Below are 19235 nucleotides of genomic sequence, written 5' to 3' on the forward strand. Positions count from 1 at the left end.
TCTTGATACAAACATGTCAGTATGAAAAAAGTAGGACAAGCATAAGCCCCTCTGATGCCTCAGTGCTTCTAGGAGACTAAAAGAACACAAATCTTAAATGACTTGCCATAGATAGGCTTTGTACAAAAGTTTTATTGTTCTTGTCTCAATATTAGGATAGCTATCTTTGTGTAAAATTCCACTGGAGATACAGCATTGTAGTTTTTACTGCTTTGTATGTATCTGAGATAACACCTTGTCCTTGGTGTGCACATGTATGCAATAAGCCTATGATCCAGTTTACCAGGCTGTGTTGAGGTGAGAAGTGCCTGCACTGTTGCAGTGCTGGGAGTTTAGATCAAGATTACTTCTATATGTAAAGTCTCTTCCCAGCGTAAAAATAATTATAGCACAGTTTTTTAAGCAGTGATAACAGCAAAATGAAATTATTCCAATTCATGTTTTATTACCTTGCCAGAAATCTTTAAATTGTTGCTTTGAAAAATATATCAACAAAAATCCATTGTGATCTTTCTTTAGCCAGCCCATTCATTTTTGTATATACGTTACTGTAAAGGATCCTTTTCTTAAGAACAGTTTCTGAGATCAGTGCTGATACTAAGTTCATGAAAGAAGCAGTATAGGATATCTTAGTACTTGTTTACTGGTTAGTAAAATGTTAGAAAGAAAACAGCAGAAATGCCATCTTTTCAGATAGTATTGGTATTCAGATAGTGCAAGTATTAGACAAAGTGAGCATTAAAGTAAAACCAACTGAAACCCACTGATTCTGTTGAAGCATGTATGCTGAGTATATCACAGTAGTACTCAAGCACTTAAGCTGTGATGAGCTCCTTTGTTCCTGAAAAATGTCTTTGTAATAAGTGATGCAAAAATAACTATCTGCTTTTTTTCATCTTTGGTGCCTGCATCTGATGGGAAGCCTACTTTCTGCTAAAATTCTGTGGGAGAAGAATTATATAAGAAGATATTTATTTTTAATTGCAGTTGTCACATTAAGCTGCAGTGTTACTCACCAAGCAAAAAATTACTAAGATAGTGTGTATAAAAAGTAGAAAAAGTCTTCTGAATTTCTCAAGATGTTTGATTTAATTTCTTTCCAGAATTGCCAGGATGTAACTTCTGGCTTTAATATTGACGGAATTTAGATGTTTCTTCTTGTTTTCACATGTGTGCTTACATAACAAGTTAGTATTTTTTTTTTTTTCCCCCGCTGGATTCCTAGTTGTTCCCTCACACATCCGTCTTTTCTTCTCAGATCTGCCTAGTCAACCTTTCTACTTTTGTAAGGAAGTTGTTGCTTCTCTCCAAGGAAGAGCCTGTTGAAAACATACACAATTTCAGTGCATGGGTAGTACTGTTACACAACAGAAACACACATTCCTTTGACAAAAATAGCCAATTCAAGACTTTCCTAAAATTGTCAAAACTTACTTACCTGAAGTTATAATTGATGCTTTAAAAGAGAAAAGACATAAACCTCATAGGAAGTTTTTTATTTGTTATTCTAATAATGTTGTGTGCAGAGTGTTTGAAAGTGTGTGCTTGCAATTGTTATATAGGGAAGATCTGGACAGGCATATTGAATGTAGGGTCTGATGTAAATTAGTAAACACAGGGGAATAAAAACTTTCTAAGGACTAAGGTCTTCTCTTTCCAGTTGAGACTTCTGATTCTTTTTAATACCACACCGCTCATGTGGTGAAGTGTGGTCACTTCTGAAGACCTTCTCCTGTGGATTGCTTATGATAAATCACTTCTCTTTTTTTCATGCTCTGAACTATTGTGGGCTTCCAGAAGCAAGTGAGAATTTATGATTTGCCAAATGTTTGGCAGAAGGAGGATAAAAGCCACCTACCTCTCATGGAGAAGGCCAGGTGCCAAATACAGTAAAACTGCCTTGGCTGTTTAGGTGTTTGCTGACGTTTCATCACTGTAACAGCTGAATGTCCTTCTTTAACAGAAATGAAGTACATTGTGAACACTTTCTTGATTCTACAGACAATGCAGGAATTACTTTCTTCTTTTTTTCCCTTTGTATTGATGTAAGCAGCATTTTTTCTGTTAGTCTTAATTTTCTTGCTTGTTACTATAGGGAAGTTAGTTTAAGGAAGCTAGTGTTGCGTTTTCTTCTGAAGGCAATAGTTATACTTACCGCTTCTAGAGCATTCTGTTCCAAATATGAGCTACTGCCAAGAAAACTGCCCTCTGTTCCACTGAGCTTACTTCTGATGGTTTTCTTTCGATTGTTCCTGAAGAATTTTTTTGGTGGTCTTGGACCCCTCTGCTAGAGGTATGCAACAGAAAGCCTCATAGTTGAAGGCCATCTTGAAATTGCTATGGTACCAATAGAATTGAGTGGTACTGGAGCGGCACTGGAGTACAGTAATTTGTAGTTAATGGCACAAGGAGGCTGATTGGTATGGCCAAACCATTGCACGTCAGTAGAGAAGTGTTCTTCACACAGGTAGAGAACAGAAAATACTCTGAAGTAGCTTCTGCTATCTGGAGTGCCCAGTTAGATATCTGTGTCCCAGCAGAAGGCCTAAATTGTAGCTTTGAGCAGCTTTAGGTGCTTTGAGTAGGCTTGCATAACAAATACCAGCAGTAGAAAGGTAGCAGTGTAATTCCCAGCAGCATCTTCAGCCTTGCTCAGCTCTGGGGTTGCTGCCTGAAGCCTGCTCTTGCTTGCAACTTGAGTTGCCTGGCACTGAGGATGCTTCAGCCAGACTAGGAGCAGAGCAATCTGGTGCCGTACTTGTGCCCTAGCAAGGCTGCCGGCAGCAGTTCCAGTGCTTTGTTTGGAGATAATGGGTGACTGCAGCTGTACCAGCTGTCTGGAGTTAGTGGAGGTCAGCTCTGGGTTTTCTTTGCACCAAGGGGGCTCTTCACATGCCATGCTGCTGAATGTGGCAAAATTTGCAAGGCTTTGCTTTCCTCTTTCCAGCTGTAAGGATATTGTGTATTAACTGTATGTGCTGAATGGAGAAATGAAGGTATGTGGGTTCTCACATTGACTCTAGCATAGTGAGAAGCAGTGTGAGAAGCAGAAAGAATTGGGTGCTGCTTATTTCTTCAACAGGGGCTGAAGGGTTTGTAAAGCTGTTGGTGTAATTTGAAGGAGTCACTAGTTCGTTAAAAATTGGATAGAATCTGGAGTTTCTGACAGAAGTGTAAGATGAAATAGCAGTTATACTGCGGAAATTATATAGTGTACCTTGAAATGACAGTTGTCCCTGGAAATGAAACAGTTTCTCTTTGGTCTTTTACAGTCAAGATGTAACATAAAAACTGCAGCAGTTTTTGATAATGGCTGGAATGCAGGCAGAGAAAGCTATATTGGAAATGCATTTTTAGGATAAATAAAAAAATGTGAACTGTGAATAATTTATGGGCAAACCAGACTGAAACTACTCCTAATTAAACACGGATTTACCATCTTTTTGTTTTCTTGTGTGAATGAGTCCTAGTATTTTTCATGATGCCTGAAAATGCTTGTGTTAAAATGCTAACCTTGACAGTGTGAGTTAGAGACTGACTGTAGCAGGCAGGATGAGACAGTAACTGGCATTACTGCAGACGTTTTCCCTGATTAATATTTTCCCTGATACAATAGTTCAACCATAAATACTTTTCTTAGGCTTTTGAATGTACATTACCTAAATGAAGGCAAAAGAGGGACAGACATTTAAAGGACAAATACAAAAAGCTTTGTCTTTTTTAGGGCTGTAGCAAGAGGACTTCTGAAGTTTCTGTATGTGGCTGGCTGTTCTTTTGAAATTATGAAGAAGCATCTAGGGCACGCATAGTGGAGGGAACTAAAAGAATAGGAAAATAAAACTAACTTTTAAAACTTAAAAAAAATATTATGTTGCAATTTGTTAGTAATTGGCATCTTTAAAGTTTCTTAGGTGTCTCTCTCAAACCTGCAGAGTATACAGATAATGTTCTAGAGTTGGCAGCAAGAATATTTTTTGCTTGCAAAGCTGATATAGATTGCCACAGAGGTATTCAGTTTATTTCATATCTTTCACATACAGCTCTTCATTTGAGGTGCTGTTGGTGTTTACCCCTGGCTGGCTAGTTGATAGAGCTCCAGGCTCAGGGAGTGCAGCTGGGCAGTCTTTCCTTCTGTTTGTAGTATGGCTGCTGACAGTCATTCTCCTCTTCCAGCCCTTCCTATGACTTCATCTGGCTGTACTTCTTTTGCTGTTTCCTGTGCCTACAGCATGGAAATGGCTCACCAGGTTATGTAGTCTCTTTTGGAGGGAAAATTCCCATTCTGATTAAATTTTGAGGGGTTATAGTCAGTGTTCCTTTAGCTCAGCCACAAAGTTGCATTTTATTTCCTTTGAGGATTAGGATCAGGAAGTTGTTTCCAGGTGTCACCAGCTGGCTATGAGTCCTCCCAGAAGTTCAAGTCGGATAGTGTGGTACAGGATGTTCTTCTGAGTTGGATGTGTGCCTTCCTACCTTGGAGCTACCAATTACTCATGCCTGTTGGCTTGCAGTGGCCTGGCCGTACTGATTAGTGTCTTTATAACTTTCTGTGGGTGTTTTTGTGGAAGCTTAATTTGAACTGAGGCTTGTGTATACTATTGTAAACTTTTTTTTTGTTATCCAAGTAATACTTGCTTGAGTGTTCTGTGTTAATTATGACTGCTGCTTTTTTGTTCTTTATAGTTTCGTAGTATTGAATTAATTTTTTGCAGTTAAACTACTGTAATTGTAGGTCAAGGCCCTTGTTTCTAGGCAGGGGATTAATTTCTTAGATCTTTCACACTTGCTTTCAGTCTTAAAGACTCCTTTTGGCTGCTTTTCATACAATTGTTGCTGCTTTATGAAGTATGAGATAATGAAAATAATCTTATGTTCTTGAGGAAGCTTTTAAATCCTTTCACACAAAGCACAAACTTTTTGAGATATTTGTAAGTGTACATTTTCTGTGTTACCCTTTAAAAGAATCAGTACATCAAGTTAAAAAATCTACTTGACAGTTATATTTCCAAGATGGATATGCAAGAATATAGGTTTTCTTAAAATGAGCTTGCCTTCTAGGTTTTTTAGTTGATTTATTTTCTTTTTGATATAATTACTTTCCTTGTTATTCTTGTTTCTGAAGTTCAAACTCCTCGTTGTCTCTGTTAAAGCTTTTCACTTTTCTGCCTCTTCCTGCATTTGTGCTGTAACTTCATGCTGCATATGCTGTCATTTAGCAACCTCTTTCGTAGTTTCTTTTTCATATTTTTAGTTGCTTGCTGAGAAGATAGGTTTGAAATACAGCATTACCAACCTTTTCCTATTTTACCCCCTGCCAAAAAAATATGTAAGCAATATTAGCAAATAAACCCATGGTAAACTGATTTTTTTTCTGAAATGTATTTCTTTTTTTGTTTTAGTTCCTGGAATAGATGGCGGTGGGTTAGCTGATGCTAGTCTCACAGATTCCTACTTTAGCACCAGCTTCATTGGCGTTAATGGATTTGGAAGTCCCGCTGAAACAAAGTATCCCATGATGCAGGTAATAGCAGTGAATTGTATGGTGTTTTATTAGTTCTGGCTAGCATTACCCCAAGAAGGGAAAACTGTTCAAGAAGCAGGAAAAATGGAGCCTTCTGGAATGTGTCATCTTGTAGGATATACTGAGTATATACTCACTTTAATCTTGCAAGTGGAAATGACACAGTATCATTGCTTTAAAATTAGTCTGTTTTTATTGACACTTATCTGAGCTGTTGTGTTGGGCTTTGCTACATATATTAACTCTGTGTTCCTAGATTTCTTTTTAGGCTTATAGCTTATTTTGATAGCCTTTTACTAAATATGTAAAAATCAGATTTTCAAAAGTCTCAGAGATCAGAAGTCACTGAAGCGAAATGTGAACTGTCAAAACTGTAAATTACTAGGCAAAAATGTCAGAATTTGTAAACTCAGTCTCTGGTGGTGTTCAGTTATGTTGAATTCACATTTAAAGCTTCTGAAATGTTTTCTTTTATTTATAGTGTTCTGTAGATGTTGGCATAGGAACTCCCATGAGGTGGAATTTATTGTGTAGGTAGTAGTATGCAAAATTTACAGCAAAAGGCTGTTGTATTGAAAAGCTAAATGAGTATCTATTGAGTTAACACATGAAATACTATAATAACTCCCGCAAACTGTTATGCTTTTTAAAAGCTGAAAAGAAGGTGGTTTCTCCCTGTACTCAAAGGTTTAACAAACCGGTTTCTGGTAAATGAAAGAGAGCACAAGTCAAACAGTTTGCAATGAGTCCTGACAACAACTCTCTTCTTTTGTATCAAGGAAACTCTCCTTGTGAGCTTACTTTGATCTCAGTTGTGGCTGTATTATGGATTGAAAAATAACTCAGCGAGAGGTGGGAAATAATTAGGTGTGTTCCCTTTTTTCTTTTCATTTTTTACTGCATGTTTTCAAGAAGGCTGGATTTTCTCATTCGACAGAATTGCAAAATTATGGAAATGTTATCACTAAAAATTATGCATGATTTAAAAAGAAAAATTTTAATCTCTGATACTGAAGCTGTAAGTTACAAGTTTTGGTATCACTGAGATCATATAATAGTGCAGTCATTTTGTTTTGTATCCTTCAACTGTATTCTATAGAAACACTGCTGCCTTTCTAAACACAAATTTTTAATTATAACTTTCTTCTAGAAAGACAATAAGGCATGCATTTAACATGGATTCTCATAGGATTTTTAAATACTTTATTAATGCCTGTGAGATTACAGTCAAGGCATTGTGTTTCTCTTTGAGAAAAGAGAAGTAATTGATGTGCCTCTTACTGATTGGAGGCTAAGGAAAATTACTTCTGAAGTAGGATTTCATTAGTGTTGAGAAAGCGCTTACAGGCATTAAACCACAGTTTAAAAAGCATTCTTATATTGATTTTTTTTCTTCCTTTGAATCATGTCATTTAAGTTTGCATAGGTAAAACTGGTAATGCTGTCTGTTTTGATTGTGTGTCAGTTTCTAAATTAAGTCCATACTGACAAACTTTAGGCACTTGGAATGTGGTTTTCCTTATCAGCCTTTTGGAGACCAAGATGAGGGAAAAATCTTAGTGACTTCTAATAATGCTAACGCTTTATGTTTTGGAACAGAGACTTTAATTCTGATAGATTGGTGGTTGTGTCAAGGATATACCCTCTGCACTCGCTCTGAAAATTTGCCCAGATTTCGTCAGTTGATTAAACCTTTGCAAAACTGGTTTATATAGACCCACTGGAGACTTCCTAGATGTTAGATAGTTTCCCAATGATGTAGTCTGCATTGGCGTGTTCCAGCTTGAGTACATTCTTGTAGTTACAGCTCTGGCCTAATCTAGGCCTTGCCTGAACTCTGAACAGGAATGCTGATCTGCTTCATTTCTCTCCTTCCTTTTCTTCTACTTCAGACTGAAGCAGCATGGAAGTGGATCTGTATTTAATGAAAAAGAGCTGCATCTGTGTTAGTTGGAGCAGAGGGGTGTGTAAGGGAAAAGAGGCGTGCTGTGGGCTTAGAGAAACTGAGCTGAACATAAGTGAATAAGGAGCTAGGAAAGACTGAGAAAAGAGGCTGAAACAAAGAGGAGATGTTGATGGGACATTCACAGAATGGGGACTGGAATTACACAAGTGAAATACACAGAAATTGGGACGAAGAAACAAATTGGCGTAATGCAAAGTTGGGTTGAAGTAGGGGCATGTGCCTATTTCTCTCCAGGTCCTTGAATCAAACTAAATATACTGAAAAGTTAGTGTTCTGCCATTGATGAAACATCAGAAGTATTCTGTAATATATCTTACTAGCTCTTAGTTTTGCTTTTGCAGATGAAACATCTGTTCCATGTATGAATTACTTGGTCATCTCTGGTGGATCTGTCCAGTTCACAAATAGGTGCATGAGTGATGCAATGTGAGGAAACTTTTTCAGCTTGTTTTTTAAAACTGGGAAATTGCACAAACATGCAAATAAACACACTGCTGGAAAAACATTAGTAAGATACAATTAGATGTTAAGAAATGTTATGTTTTGGTTGATAGTGCAGCCTTGAGGTTATATATTGAGATTTATTTCTCATTATGTTGTATAATTTTTTTCAGTGGGAAAATTATAAGCGGTTCTTACGCAGGACACAACATGCATGGTGCATGTGTAACAAGCATCCATTTGATAGTTGATTAAGTGTTCATCTAATGGTTCCATGCCTTATTTCTGCATGCTGTTCACATCCTTCTTGGGAAGACTGCTAGGTGGCAGTGTGCTTTCCTGTGCAGGTAACGTTATTGCATCCAACTTTGTGGAATGCTTTCCTTATGAAAGAAGAAAGTAGTCTGCGTTTTGTAGAATCATGGGAAGAAAAAGGATGGCAATTAAACAACATCCCCTCCTTACCCCCCCTGCCCTGCAACAGTGTTAGCAAACTAGAGACCCCAAAGTTTTTGAAACTAACCTATACAGCTGGAATGTGAGGAACAGTTAATGACCACCTGTAAAAAGCTTGGTTCAAGTTGCCTAATTGGCCTCAATCTAGCAAAGATAGTAATAGTCACTGTCTTCTGGGTAATGTTCATTTTCTTTTAACCATGAGATAACTTTCTGCAGTTCATGTTTTAGTCAGTAGATGCCTTCCAAGATAATCATCAGGGGTTCAATCGATGAGTCTTCTTGACTATTCCCAATTAATCTCCAGAACGTGTTTGTCATGTGTAGCACATAAAACTGAGGTTTGTTGAAAAAAATGTGATTGTGTATATTTGGGTTATCAGAACACATGTGGAGCCAGGCTCCCTCAAGCAAAGCTGTATCAGAATTTTGCAATCATCATGCTTTTGCTTGCAGTGTGTAATTTATGTTACAGTGCTAATTAAGGAACAAAAGGAAGGAAAGTAAAAGTGTATCATATCATGATGAATTGGGGAGGGGAGGTGCTTCTTTGATCAGAAATAAAATGACTAATGGTCAACATTTCTTCAGATTGGGTATTTCTGATTTTGAGATTTCATTTGTATGTGTTGAAGAATACTGAAGAGATCTAGAACATCTAATTGCGGTTAGATTAGTGGTGAAGATGCAATTAATGTAATGTTCAGTTTGCAGTGGTAAAAGAGCAAAAAATCCTTGGTACAGTTTGGAATAGGTAAGATTTTTAAAGTAGCCATGGCTCTAATTCTTCTTTTTTCTTTCTTTTTGAAAAATAACTCTTTACCTCATCCTTCCATGCCTCCTGCCTCAAAGGTCTTTGCTGTTAACCAGGCTTTCATTGCCCCCCGTTGGCCTCTTCTGTTGTTACTTACTAGTTTCCTATTGATTAAGTCTCCTGTCCTCATTGGTTTGCATTTTCCTGTAATACAGTTTTGTTTCATCTGTCTTTTCTTCCCTGTATCTGCTGTGCTTTTATATACTGCATTAGCAGTATTGGCTTCCAGCTTATCAAAGCATGTATTTTCTGTTTTTCCCTTCTCTAACTAATAACAGAGCAGGCCTGAATAACACATGGTCCACAGGCTTCATGCTGTCCTCGAAGCTGTTCTTTTTCTGTTTTGGCAGTGTAGCTGCAGCTGCCAAGAGACAGTCAGAGGTGTGGTTCAAGAAGTAGCTTGTTGCTTTTTGGCTTTCCCAGCAGTGAAGAGGCAGGAGCTGGCTGGCTGGGATGCCTCTGACACTTGGCTGTTTCCTCAGCTGTTCTGCGTGTGCCACTTGGCTGGCTGGTGTCTGTGTTCCTCTGGCATCAGTGCTGCCCCTTGACTAACTTGTGGCTTGATCAAGGATACAGGTGCTGTGGGAAGGAGCTTTAGTAGTATTTTGTTGGGATATTAAAAGGGTATTGGAGCAGGATGAGATAGAGGAGTGTCTTGATGTTAAAACTTTTAATGTCTTCTTAGAATTGAGCAATTTGGTTGTAAGAGCATAAAATAATAGAAGGTATCTTCATGCATGTTGCTTCACAGAAATCCGGTTTTCCTTATTTTTCGTGGGATGAGATTTATAACTACATGGCTTTCATTGGACTGCAGGTTATGTAGAAAGTAAGAATCACAACTTTTTAATTAATCACCCTAATGAAAATAAAAAAGGTGCTAACAATATTCAATGTTGAAGTTGGCAAGGCCAAGTAATGGAGAAGAATTGGTCTTGCTTGCTTTCGCTCTGCTAATTTTGGTATACTAAGCATTTTTGAAAAGCCTGAGAAGTAGAGACCATGTTCACTTCAAAGCCTTGCAGCTGAGTAAACACAAAGACCTTTGTTCCCATTGCTGCATCTGCAGGAGTTGAGCAGTAAAACTCTCCTTATAACACAGAAGCTTGTAAGTGTCTTCAGTTTTTAACTGTTGAGAACTGAGTGCAACTACAGACATGCTATTTTAAAAATGGAATTATGCAGTTGTTTACATAATGCTTTCTGAAGAAATCCAGTTGCTTCAGCTGAAAGAGTTGAGTGGGACATGCTTTAGATGGTGCTGAATACGCTAACTGTGGAAGACAAGTTTTGGGTTGTTTAGAAAGGAAAGCAAAAGGTATTACCCTTTGTAGGTCACAGAATCTGACAACTAAACAATGATTTGGTTGTGACAATCTCATTCTGCAAGATGACTTCTTTTATAGTTCAATTAACATTACTCTAAAAATTACAAAGAAATATTTTGAAAAATAGTTCCAGTAGAACAGTATTAAGATGAATAGAGTACCTTGTAACATACTACAAAATATTTTGAGATAACACATTTAGCACAGGAATGACCCTGAGGGAAATGCTTATTTTCTTAGGGTTAGGGCAAGGAATATGGAGACATAGGGAACAAAGGATATCTCATGTATTTTGGTGGAAAGAAGTGGTTGTGAAGAAAGCAAACCTCCTCACTTAAGTCTTGTACCATAAGCTATGTAAAATTAGATCTCACTATGTGTAGCAAAGCTTTATTCATCCTCTATCTTGTTGAGAATTTTGTAGCTATGTACTGGAGTGAGATGAAAGCAAAGTGAACTTGTCTTAAGTGCAGCTGTAATTCTGGGTTTCGTTATTGAACGTTGAAGGATGGAGGCAAGGTGGTGTATACCTTTAGAAGGTGGGAATATTTCTTGTAACACTTCTCTTCCTAGCACACTGCACCAAGGAAGTATTGAGAAGAAGGTGAATGGTGCCCTGGGCTGCATTAGGTAAAGCTTTACTAACAGGTCAAAGATCCTTCCTGTCTGCTCAGCACTGGTGAAGCCACACCTGGAGTGCTGGGCCTCTTAATACATGAGAGACATGGACATACCGGAGAGAGTCCAGCAAAGGGCTGTGAAGATGAGGGGACTGAAGCATCTTTCCTGTGAGGAAAGGCTGAAAGAGCTGGAACTGTTCAGCCTATAGAATAAAAGGCTTGGGGGGAATCCCATCCATGTACATAAATACCTGAAGGGAGGGTGCAAAGAGGATGCAGTCAAGCTTTCTTCAGTGATGCCCAGTGACAGGACCAGAGGCAATGGCCACAAATTGAAACAGAATGCTTGTTCCCCCTGAACATCAGGAAACACCCTTTCATTGTGAGGGCAACTGAGCACTGGCACAGGTTGCCATCATTGCCACAGGAATTCCCATCATTGGAAATATTCAAAAGCTGTCTGGACATGGTCCTGGGCAACCAGCTCTAAGTCACCTTGCTCGAGCAGGAGGGCTGGACCAGTTGGCCTCCAGAGGTCCTTGCCCACCACAACCCTTCTGTGATTCTGTAAAAAGTATCTAATCCTCAAAACTATTATTAAAATAGCAACCCAATAGGAGAATTATTTTTACAGTGCTGTTGATCTGCTGTCAGAGTGTCTTAAAAGTCTGTGAAAATAAAACTTAAAAAAGACCTTAAATTGCAGCAGTTCTGAATAGGAAATTTTAGTATGCAATAGGCTGTCTTAATGTCTGGGTAAGATAGTGATTCAATTTGACAAAAGTTTCATTTTTGATGTAGTGCCTTTTCACAGTCTTTTCTTAAGAGGAGATGAGTAACTTTGAGTAATCCTGGAACTTGAAGGAGTAAAAGGTTCTGAATGAGCATATTCCCATCCTGTAACTTAATTGCTTGAATTTTCAGGAATTAACACAGTATTCTGAAAAATGTTATTTCTCATTTTTTCTGTGAAAGTAAAGAGCTTGTAATTTGTTACTGGTGGAAGGGTCAACAATGGAAGGACTTGAAGCTGAAGCCTCAGGTTAAATCCTTGGACAGAGATGAATGTGACTGTTTTGTTCTGCAGTAGCTTTCTTTTGAAATGTGAACAGAAACAACTTCTTAGTTCCTTTAAAGGGAGAGGAGCAGGATGTATGCCAGTCAGCCTAGTTGAATTTTAACTAATGCTTAAAGAATTTAAATCAATCGTAGCAATAGGCAGGCAGAGAAAAGGATTTTACATGGAACTGAGTGATGGTGGTATGGCACTTGGTTATGTTATGACAAAGTTGCCTTACTATATTAACTTCCTTATGGTGAAAGTCATGAGGTACTAAAAAAGCCTGAAGCTATCATATGTGCATGGTTGCCTTGCCTGGCAGGCTTAATAGTTTTCTTCTCCTGTTCGTGATTGCTCTTACCTTTCTGGAGCTTTCATCCTTTGGGCTTGAGGCTCTTCTGATTGCATTCTTGTTTTGAAATTGAATTTGTATGAAACAACATTAGAAGAGATTGGGAAGTGTTATTTAAAATCAAAACGGACTTCTGCAAAACACAAACAACAAATAGTACTTGAGTTTCCCTTTCTTTTTTTCTTACAAGACATTTTCAACCCGACTTGGTAAAAATCGGATGCAGGAATAACTTTCATTAAGGCTAAATGCTTTTGGTGTGGTGAAATTTTTAATATTAAAACAGTTTAAAAATCCTTTGCTAATTACATGCAGGTCTTCTATGAATAAAGTTAAGGTAAGAAGCTTGTGCCTGTGTAATAAGTGAGCAAAATGAAAAATTCATGAGTGGTGGAGGTTTTTAACCTCCTTCAAGGTACAGCTTACAAGTGGTTGTTAAAGCAAGAGCTGTCCCAGATCAGTGAGAGAAGCTTTGTTTTTTCAGAATCCTTATTCATGTAAAATACATTTGCACCTTGAACAAGACTTGACTTTGTAAAAGAACGGTTGATGTTCATAGGCTTTGTTTGCATTGTGCTTTCAGAATTTTGTACTGTGTTTTGTTGCAAACTCTCGTGTGCACTATATGTTTTTAGTGATTATATCAGCACTGATTTTCATTATTGGAGACAGGTATTCACATCGCAAGTCCGTTGATTAAATGCTTAACTCCTGGACTTGAAGAGATAGAATATTGATGTCATAAAAGTGCTTTGATTCCAAGCTTAAGCCGTATACTTACACATCTTTGATACTGACCTAAATTTAAATACCATATTTATCCCCATTCTGACAGACCATTACCTTTTGCATTAAAATCATTATGAAAATCTGAGTGTATAAATAGACATTAACACTATTTTTATATACACCTGGACAAATTTTGTGCAAATCTGAAAGAAACCACTTCCTTTTAAAAAGATCAGTGTGGATGTGTGCCAAGAAAATAATGGGGATGCTTTTCAAATATTTGTGAAAACTATTTAATGTCTTTCCGTTGCTTAGTCAGGAATTGAATATGATGCATGAATAGTTAAGCTACTATAATCCAGAATTTATTTATTTTGATATATTCCTATTCTTTGATATCTTTCCTATTTTGGTGGTGGATAGTAGGATGAGCATTTCTGAACTGGGGCAAGATCACTAACTCACCGTGGGCCTGCCAAAGTGTTACCTTGTTTTATAGAAATAAGTAAACTTTGCTTTACTAGAGGCATCCCTTTTGTGTAAAGAACTGATTGTTGATGACTGACCTTTTAGCGAGAGTTACATTGTGTCAGTTCAGTATATTTAAGAAATAAGACAAGTGGCATCAAAATAAGGAAAGAGTATATAGCAACCAGGTTTATTTAAGTCTTGAAAAAGTGGAAGTGTTTACATATAAAGTATTTACATTATGAAGTATTTAAATGTGTGTATTACATGTATTGTCCTATAGTTCTGCTTCATATAGTACTACATACTTGTAATCAATGAAGAGTTGCATCAGAGAAGCCTGAACGATGGTAGAAAGCTTGCTGCAGCAATGGAGCACAGATAATGGAAATAATACATGGGGGATTAAAGCACTGAAGGATTGTTGAGAGGGTACCATTTGAAAATACCTGCTGAAGAACCTGAATTTTACCAAAGCTTTCTTCAAGTTACTTTTCTAATCGTGCAGGCTATTGTTTTTTACAACTCGCTTTCCATATAAAAACTACTTAACATAATTTATTTGTTCTTTTAGATACAATTATTAAAAGCTGAAGCTTCTGGTGAACTCAGTGGTAGTATGAAAACTGCAAATGTTGAGAAATTTGAACTGCAGTAGGTTTACATTTCTACCATGTTAGATAACGCTCCACCTTCTATTGGTTCTCCACTATTCTTGCCAAATTTACTCCAGAATATTGATCGATCTTGTCAAGAATTAGATGTAATGGTGTTTAAGTATAATGTAGGAAGCTTCTTGCCCTCTGCCATCAACATTGAGGTTGGTTGTGGAAAAATGTAAGCATGAAGAGCAACTCCAGTGACCAGTTTTGAGTCTTGGTCTGTGTCTAGACTACTAAATTAAACATGCCTGGAAACTTTCCTTGATGCTTAGGGCCAGCTGGCACAAAATGGCCTGTTTGTGCAGATGTACACTCACTCAGTAAAGCAGAGGCTGCATGCAAACTGTCTATTTGAAGGGATCTCAAACCTTTTTGCTGCTGAATAGTGCTTGGAAGTTGGCTGGGAGACTCCTGGTTGGCGTGGGCCAAAAGCATGGCAGGGAATATTTTAGCAAATTACTGGTTGTCTCTCTCAGTGATAGAGAACACTTCCTGACCTTGCCTTGCTTTTCTTCTCACACCTTTTCTTCTTTTGAGAGACTGGTCAAAGAAAATAATAAGCAGGAGTTAGAAGAGACACTTTCGAACTTCTCTGTCAAAGCAGTGGTAGCTCTTAGAGCAGCACTGCCTCACTTAAGTCTAGTTTATTTGCTAGTCTGTGTCTCTAGAGGAATGTGGGAGAAGCAGGTGGAGTCTAGGAAGAACGCTGAGAGGTTTTCAGATGTCCTGATGGCTTACAAGGATCACATGATTTTGCTGAAAGGTCTCAAAAGGTTACTTTGTTTCTAAGAAGAATGCTATACTAATTTGAGTATTTTTCATTGGAAAAGTTTCATGTTGCGATGGTAGTGTATAATAAAGGGAGGAATTGTTTCAGGAGTACAGTGTGAAAGAATGTTTAAAGGAGATAAGTAGCTTATCTAACATTTTGACAACGTACAGGAAGACAACCACAGGTTTGGTAGACCCTCCCAAATTAGAAATTTGTGAAGATAGTGTTCTGTTTTAATATACAGTCATTTTAGGTTTGCATTGCTCTCATGCAAAATGCTTTATTTTACTAAATGTTTGTCAGCTGCAAATCACTGTCTGCTTAGAGTATTTATTAAATAGGGAATGAACACAGGTTTCATAGTCTGTTCTTAAAACTTTCTAGATGTCATCCCCAATGCCTTCACTTAGTCCATTATAGCTTTAATTTACATGTACACTTTTGTCTTTTTATTTTTGCAGAGGATGACAAATAGCAGCAGCTCCCCTAGCCTTCTCAATGACAGTGCCAAGCAGTATGCAGGCCATGGTATGTACGTTTAAAGTAATAAATTTCCAAACATACTTTAATATGTAAGAGATTCACTTTTGAAAAACTGAGCCTTAAGGGTGGGGTTTTTTTCCCCTCCTCTGATTTGATTTGAGATGCAGTAGAACTTTTTTTAGCAGTATTGTATTGTGATTACTTCTAAAACAAAGCTGAAGTGCTATAGAACTCATAAATTTTTGAGCCTTCCCTTTGCTGCAGTAGGGAAAAACTAAAAAAAAAAACCAAAACAAACCACAACTAAAACTAAAAAAAAAAAAAAAAAAAAAAAAAATCATTATTGATCTTGTCACTTCAAGTGAGATGCTACTTTGGATATCCACTGTAAAGCACTGATAGCTTAAGCATTTCTGTTGCTCTGCAGTAACATCCCTTTTTATTGTGCTTTTGAAGTAAGTTGTTGTGTGGAATGAATATACAGGTTTTTATTCTTAAATTTAGGATGTATGAGTTTTGTGAAATGTATCACATAACTGATGATTTTTAATAGCTGTTGAGTTTTGTCTTGTAAGCAGTACTTTACCTCTTACAATTTTTTCCCTGCTAACAGGGAACATGGTTTTTAACTGAACAAAGTGTCTCTGTAGCGCAGGCCTTCATAATCACTATACTATTGTGGAGGGTATAGTGAACTTCTGTAATTCGCTTTTCAGAATCACTGCAGATTTTTAGCTGTAGCTGTTAAAATATCTTCTTTAAAGAAGAGGGTACTACTCCCTTGTGGCAAGGGCATACATTTAAAATATATTTCTGCTCTGCAAATTACTGTGTAAATGATGAACTCTTATTTGCATGTCTGACCCTGCAGCTAGTCTACTTACTAGGGTTATAATTTCTTAAGCATGATAGAAACTACTATAAAATTAACTTGTTTGAAAATTGAAATTTGTTTTGTTTTGTTTATTCTTCCTCCTGGTTCATTTCCAGTAGGTTTTGTGATTAATTCTGTTCTTTTGTCCCACCAAACAATTAGCTATTCAAGGCAGTTGGAGGTCTCCAGTTTTAAATGCAGTCGGAGTTTGACTGTGACAGGCCAAACAGCAATAGTGATGCATCTGAAGGAGAGAAACTGGTTTCCCCAAGTCAGCCTGGTTTAAATTCTGTTGTGTCCCAATCCTTTTCTCCACCCCGCTTCCCCACCAAGCTGTGCTTCACTTGTAGAATTACCCTTTTAAGGAGTATGTATTGATGCTGAAGAAAGTGTTTCATCAGAACACCAATGTTTACAGCTGGCAGTCATCTGCTGATGAGACAGCTCAACTCATGCAGTTCAGAGTTTTAAGTTTTATCTGTGATTGTTACTCAGTTTTTGGTGTTTCAACTCTGGAAAGAGGATGCATAGGGACAAATAAAAAGCAGTAAAAAGCCACTAACAGGATGTACACTCTTGCTACCCTTAGTTCTGATTTAAATTGTGCAGAACAGTGACAGAACAAGTAAGATCCACATCATTATTTGTAAGACTGTGTTATACAGAAGGTTACTAATTTTGGGTAACGTTAGATGGACATTAAATAGTGTCAATAGCAATTGAACTTACTAAATTCTGCTAATGAGCACCATTATATTGATCAGTTGCACAGAATCTAATAAATGCTGTGGGTTTTAGCAGGGTGGTTGCTAAACTTAGTTTTGTCAAAATGATTTTTTTCCATACAGAAATAAGTTTAAAAATATAAAATCTCTTTTTAATGAGGGATATATAATATGTTATTTACGTTCTTTTACAGATCCACTAACCTCACCAAATTCATCCTTGTTCAATGACTTTGCTGCCCTCAGTGTGTCTCAAAGGAGGAAGGTAGGCAGCAACTACATTTTAAGTAGCAGATTTGTAGATGAGTTGACAGGGAAGGTCTGGAATAACTTGAAATGCTAGGTGAAGTAAGGATGATTCTTCTAATGTTACTAGATTTATTTTAATATGTTGCTGCTGATATAAATAAGATTTTACTACTTTACTAGACCAGACTGCTGCTGCTATTAAGAAGTATTCCAAGTTCTTATAAACTGAAGTGTTTAAGAATGCTTTGGATATGAAAATCAGGACATAGTCCATTGAATGTGAAAAGAAATTATTTTTATTGTACTGAGTCACAAAGCCACCTGCAAGCCTTCATGGCAACAAGTTCTGAATATATTAAGAGTCATTCCTCCATTTCTTTGTACATGACGTGAAAGTAATTCTTGCAGTTTGGAATGCATTTAGTTTGAAAGACACTCTCTGGCATTATTGGGAAGCTAGGGTTTGGGATATTTTTTCTTCCTCTCTAATCTGTACTGAGAAATCTTTTTTTTTTTTTTTTTTTTTTTTTTTGCTGAGGGCTAGATGGCATCTTCATAAACCTTTGACCTGCACCAACATAGGTTGTGGTGTTTTCCAATTATACAATTACAAATGCAGTGGCTGGAATAAGAGACAAAAGTTTGGTTCCACCAGAGTTCCTTCTCATTTTTGTGAACTGTGGCTTATCAAAAAAGATTTTATCTTGTCCCAACCAGTTGTCAAATTTTACTTTCGCTGATGAGTTTCATGCTGTACTACTTTCTTATTGGCCACATGATCTTGAACTTTCCTTTAGTTGATAATGCATTGTCTTGAAAGCAAGCTATATCAGCATGCTGGTGACTTTTCATAGTTTCATTTGTGTGTTGGCAATTGGGAGCTCTGTATCATTCCTGCAGGTGAAAACTGAGCTTAAAGATAATTGCCGTAGCTGGCTCACCAGACCAATCTTCCTTGAAATGAAACACTGTTGTAGAATGTTCATTTCCTAATATTATGATGTATCCAAACGACATGGAATCTCTGAATTGCCCTTTTCCTTAATGCCAGTATAGTGCACTGGATGTTGCATGTAAGCAATTATAAATGTTGTTTATCTACTTACTGAGGATAGTAAGAATGAAAACAAGTGTATTTTTCTTCTTAATGCAGTCTGCAAGAACTGTGTCTATATATATACACACATATGTATGTATGTGCATATGCACTTAAGTATGTAAACTGTATGCACCAAAGAAAACGAACTATCATACAGAAGTATTGCCAGAGTGACCACTGCCTCTAAAATTTACTTCAATGTTAATTAAACAGTACAAAATGAAAACCAATCAAATAACTCACAGCTCAAATACAAATGTAGAGTCTTTTCTGACTTGATCCCTTTTTTTCCCTCAAGAAAAAAAAAATCATTAAATTACTCATGGCTAAAATAGTATCAAGAGAAAGAATTATCTGTGAAACTGGTTGACTTGGATTGTTTTCCAATTAATATATCAAACATAACTGGCATTAATTGAAAGAGATCTGTGTTTTGCTTTGCATATTAATAATTTATAGTTTATTATGACTCTTATTTTGTAATGTATGTTTGTATAAAAGCTTGTTAAAGAATGTTAATAATGGGGAAGTTTCCCTTTAATATTACTTGAGTTGTCTAAAATCTAGGCGTCCAGGCTCCCTCTATGGTCAGCAAAGAGAGATAAGCAGCTTAAAG

General features: G+C 37.1%; 1 protein-coding gene across 15 annotated transcripts in view; it reads left to right on the top strand.

Annotated features, from left to right (window-relative positions):
* Positions 1 to 19235, top strand: part of PAN3 (poly(A) specific ribonuclease subunit PAN3) — an 81998-nt gene that overhangs the window by 7997 nt on the left and 54766 nt on the right. For 14 of the 15 annotated variants that reach the window (XM_037378524.1, XM_037378526.1, XM_037378527.1 and 11 more), the window contains 3 exons: positions 5400 to 5521; positions 15651 to 15717; positions 17466 to 17536. In XM_037378524.1, the coding sequence (XP_037234421.1) occupies positions 5400 to 5521; positions 15651 to 15717; positions 17466 to 17536 (260 nt within the window). Of the gene's footprint in view, positions 1 to 5399; positions 5522 to 7410; positions 7485 to 15650; positions 15718 to 17465; positions 17537 to 19235 lie in introns of those variants that run through there. The other variant, XM_037378528.1, reaches the window with a different exon arrangement.

Source organism: Falco rusticolus, chromosome 2 (genome assembly GCF_015220075.1).
Source record: "Falco rusticolus isolate bFalRus1 chromosome 2, bFalRus1.pri, whole genome shotgun sequence".
NCBI lineage: Eukaryota > Metazoa > Chordata > Aves > Falconiformes > Falconidae > Falco > Falco rusticolus.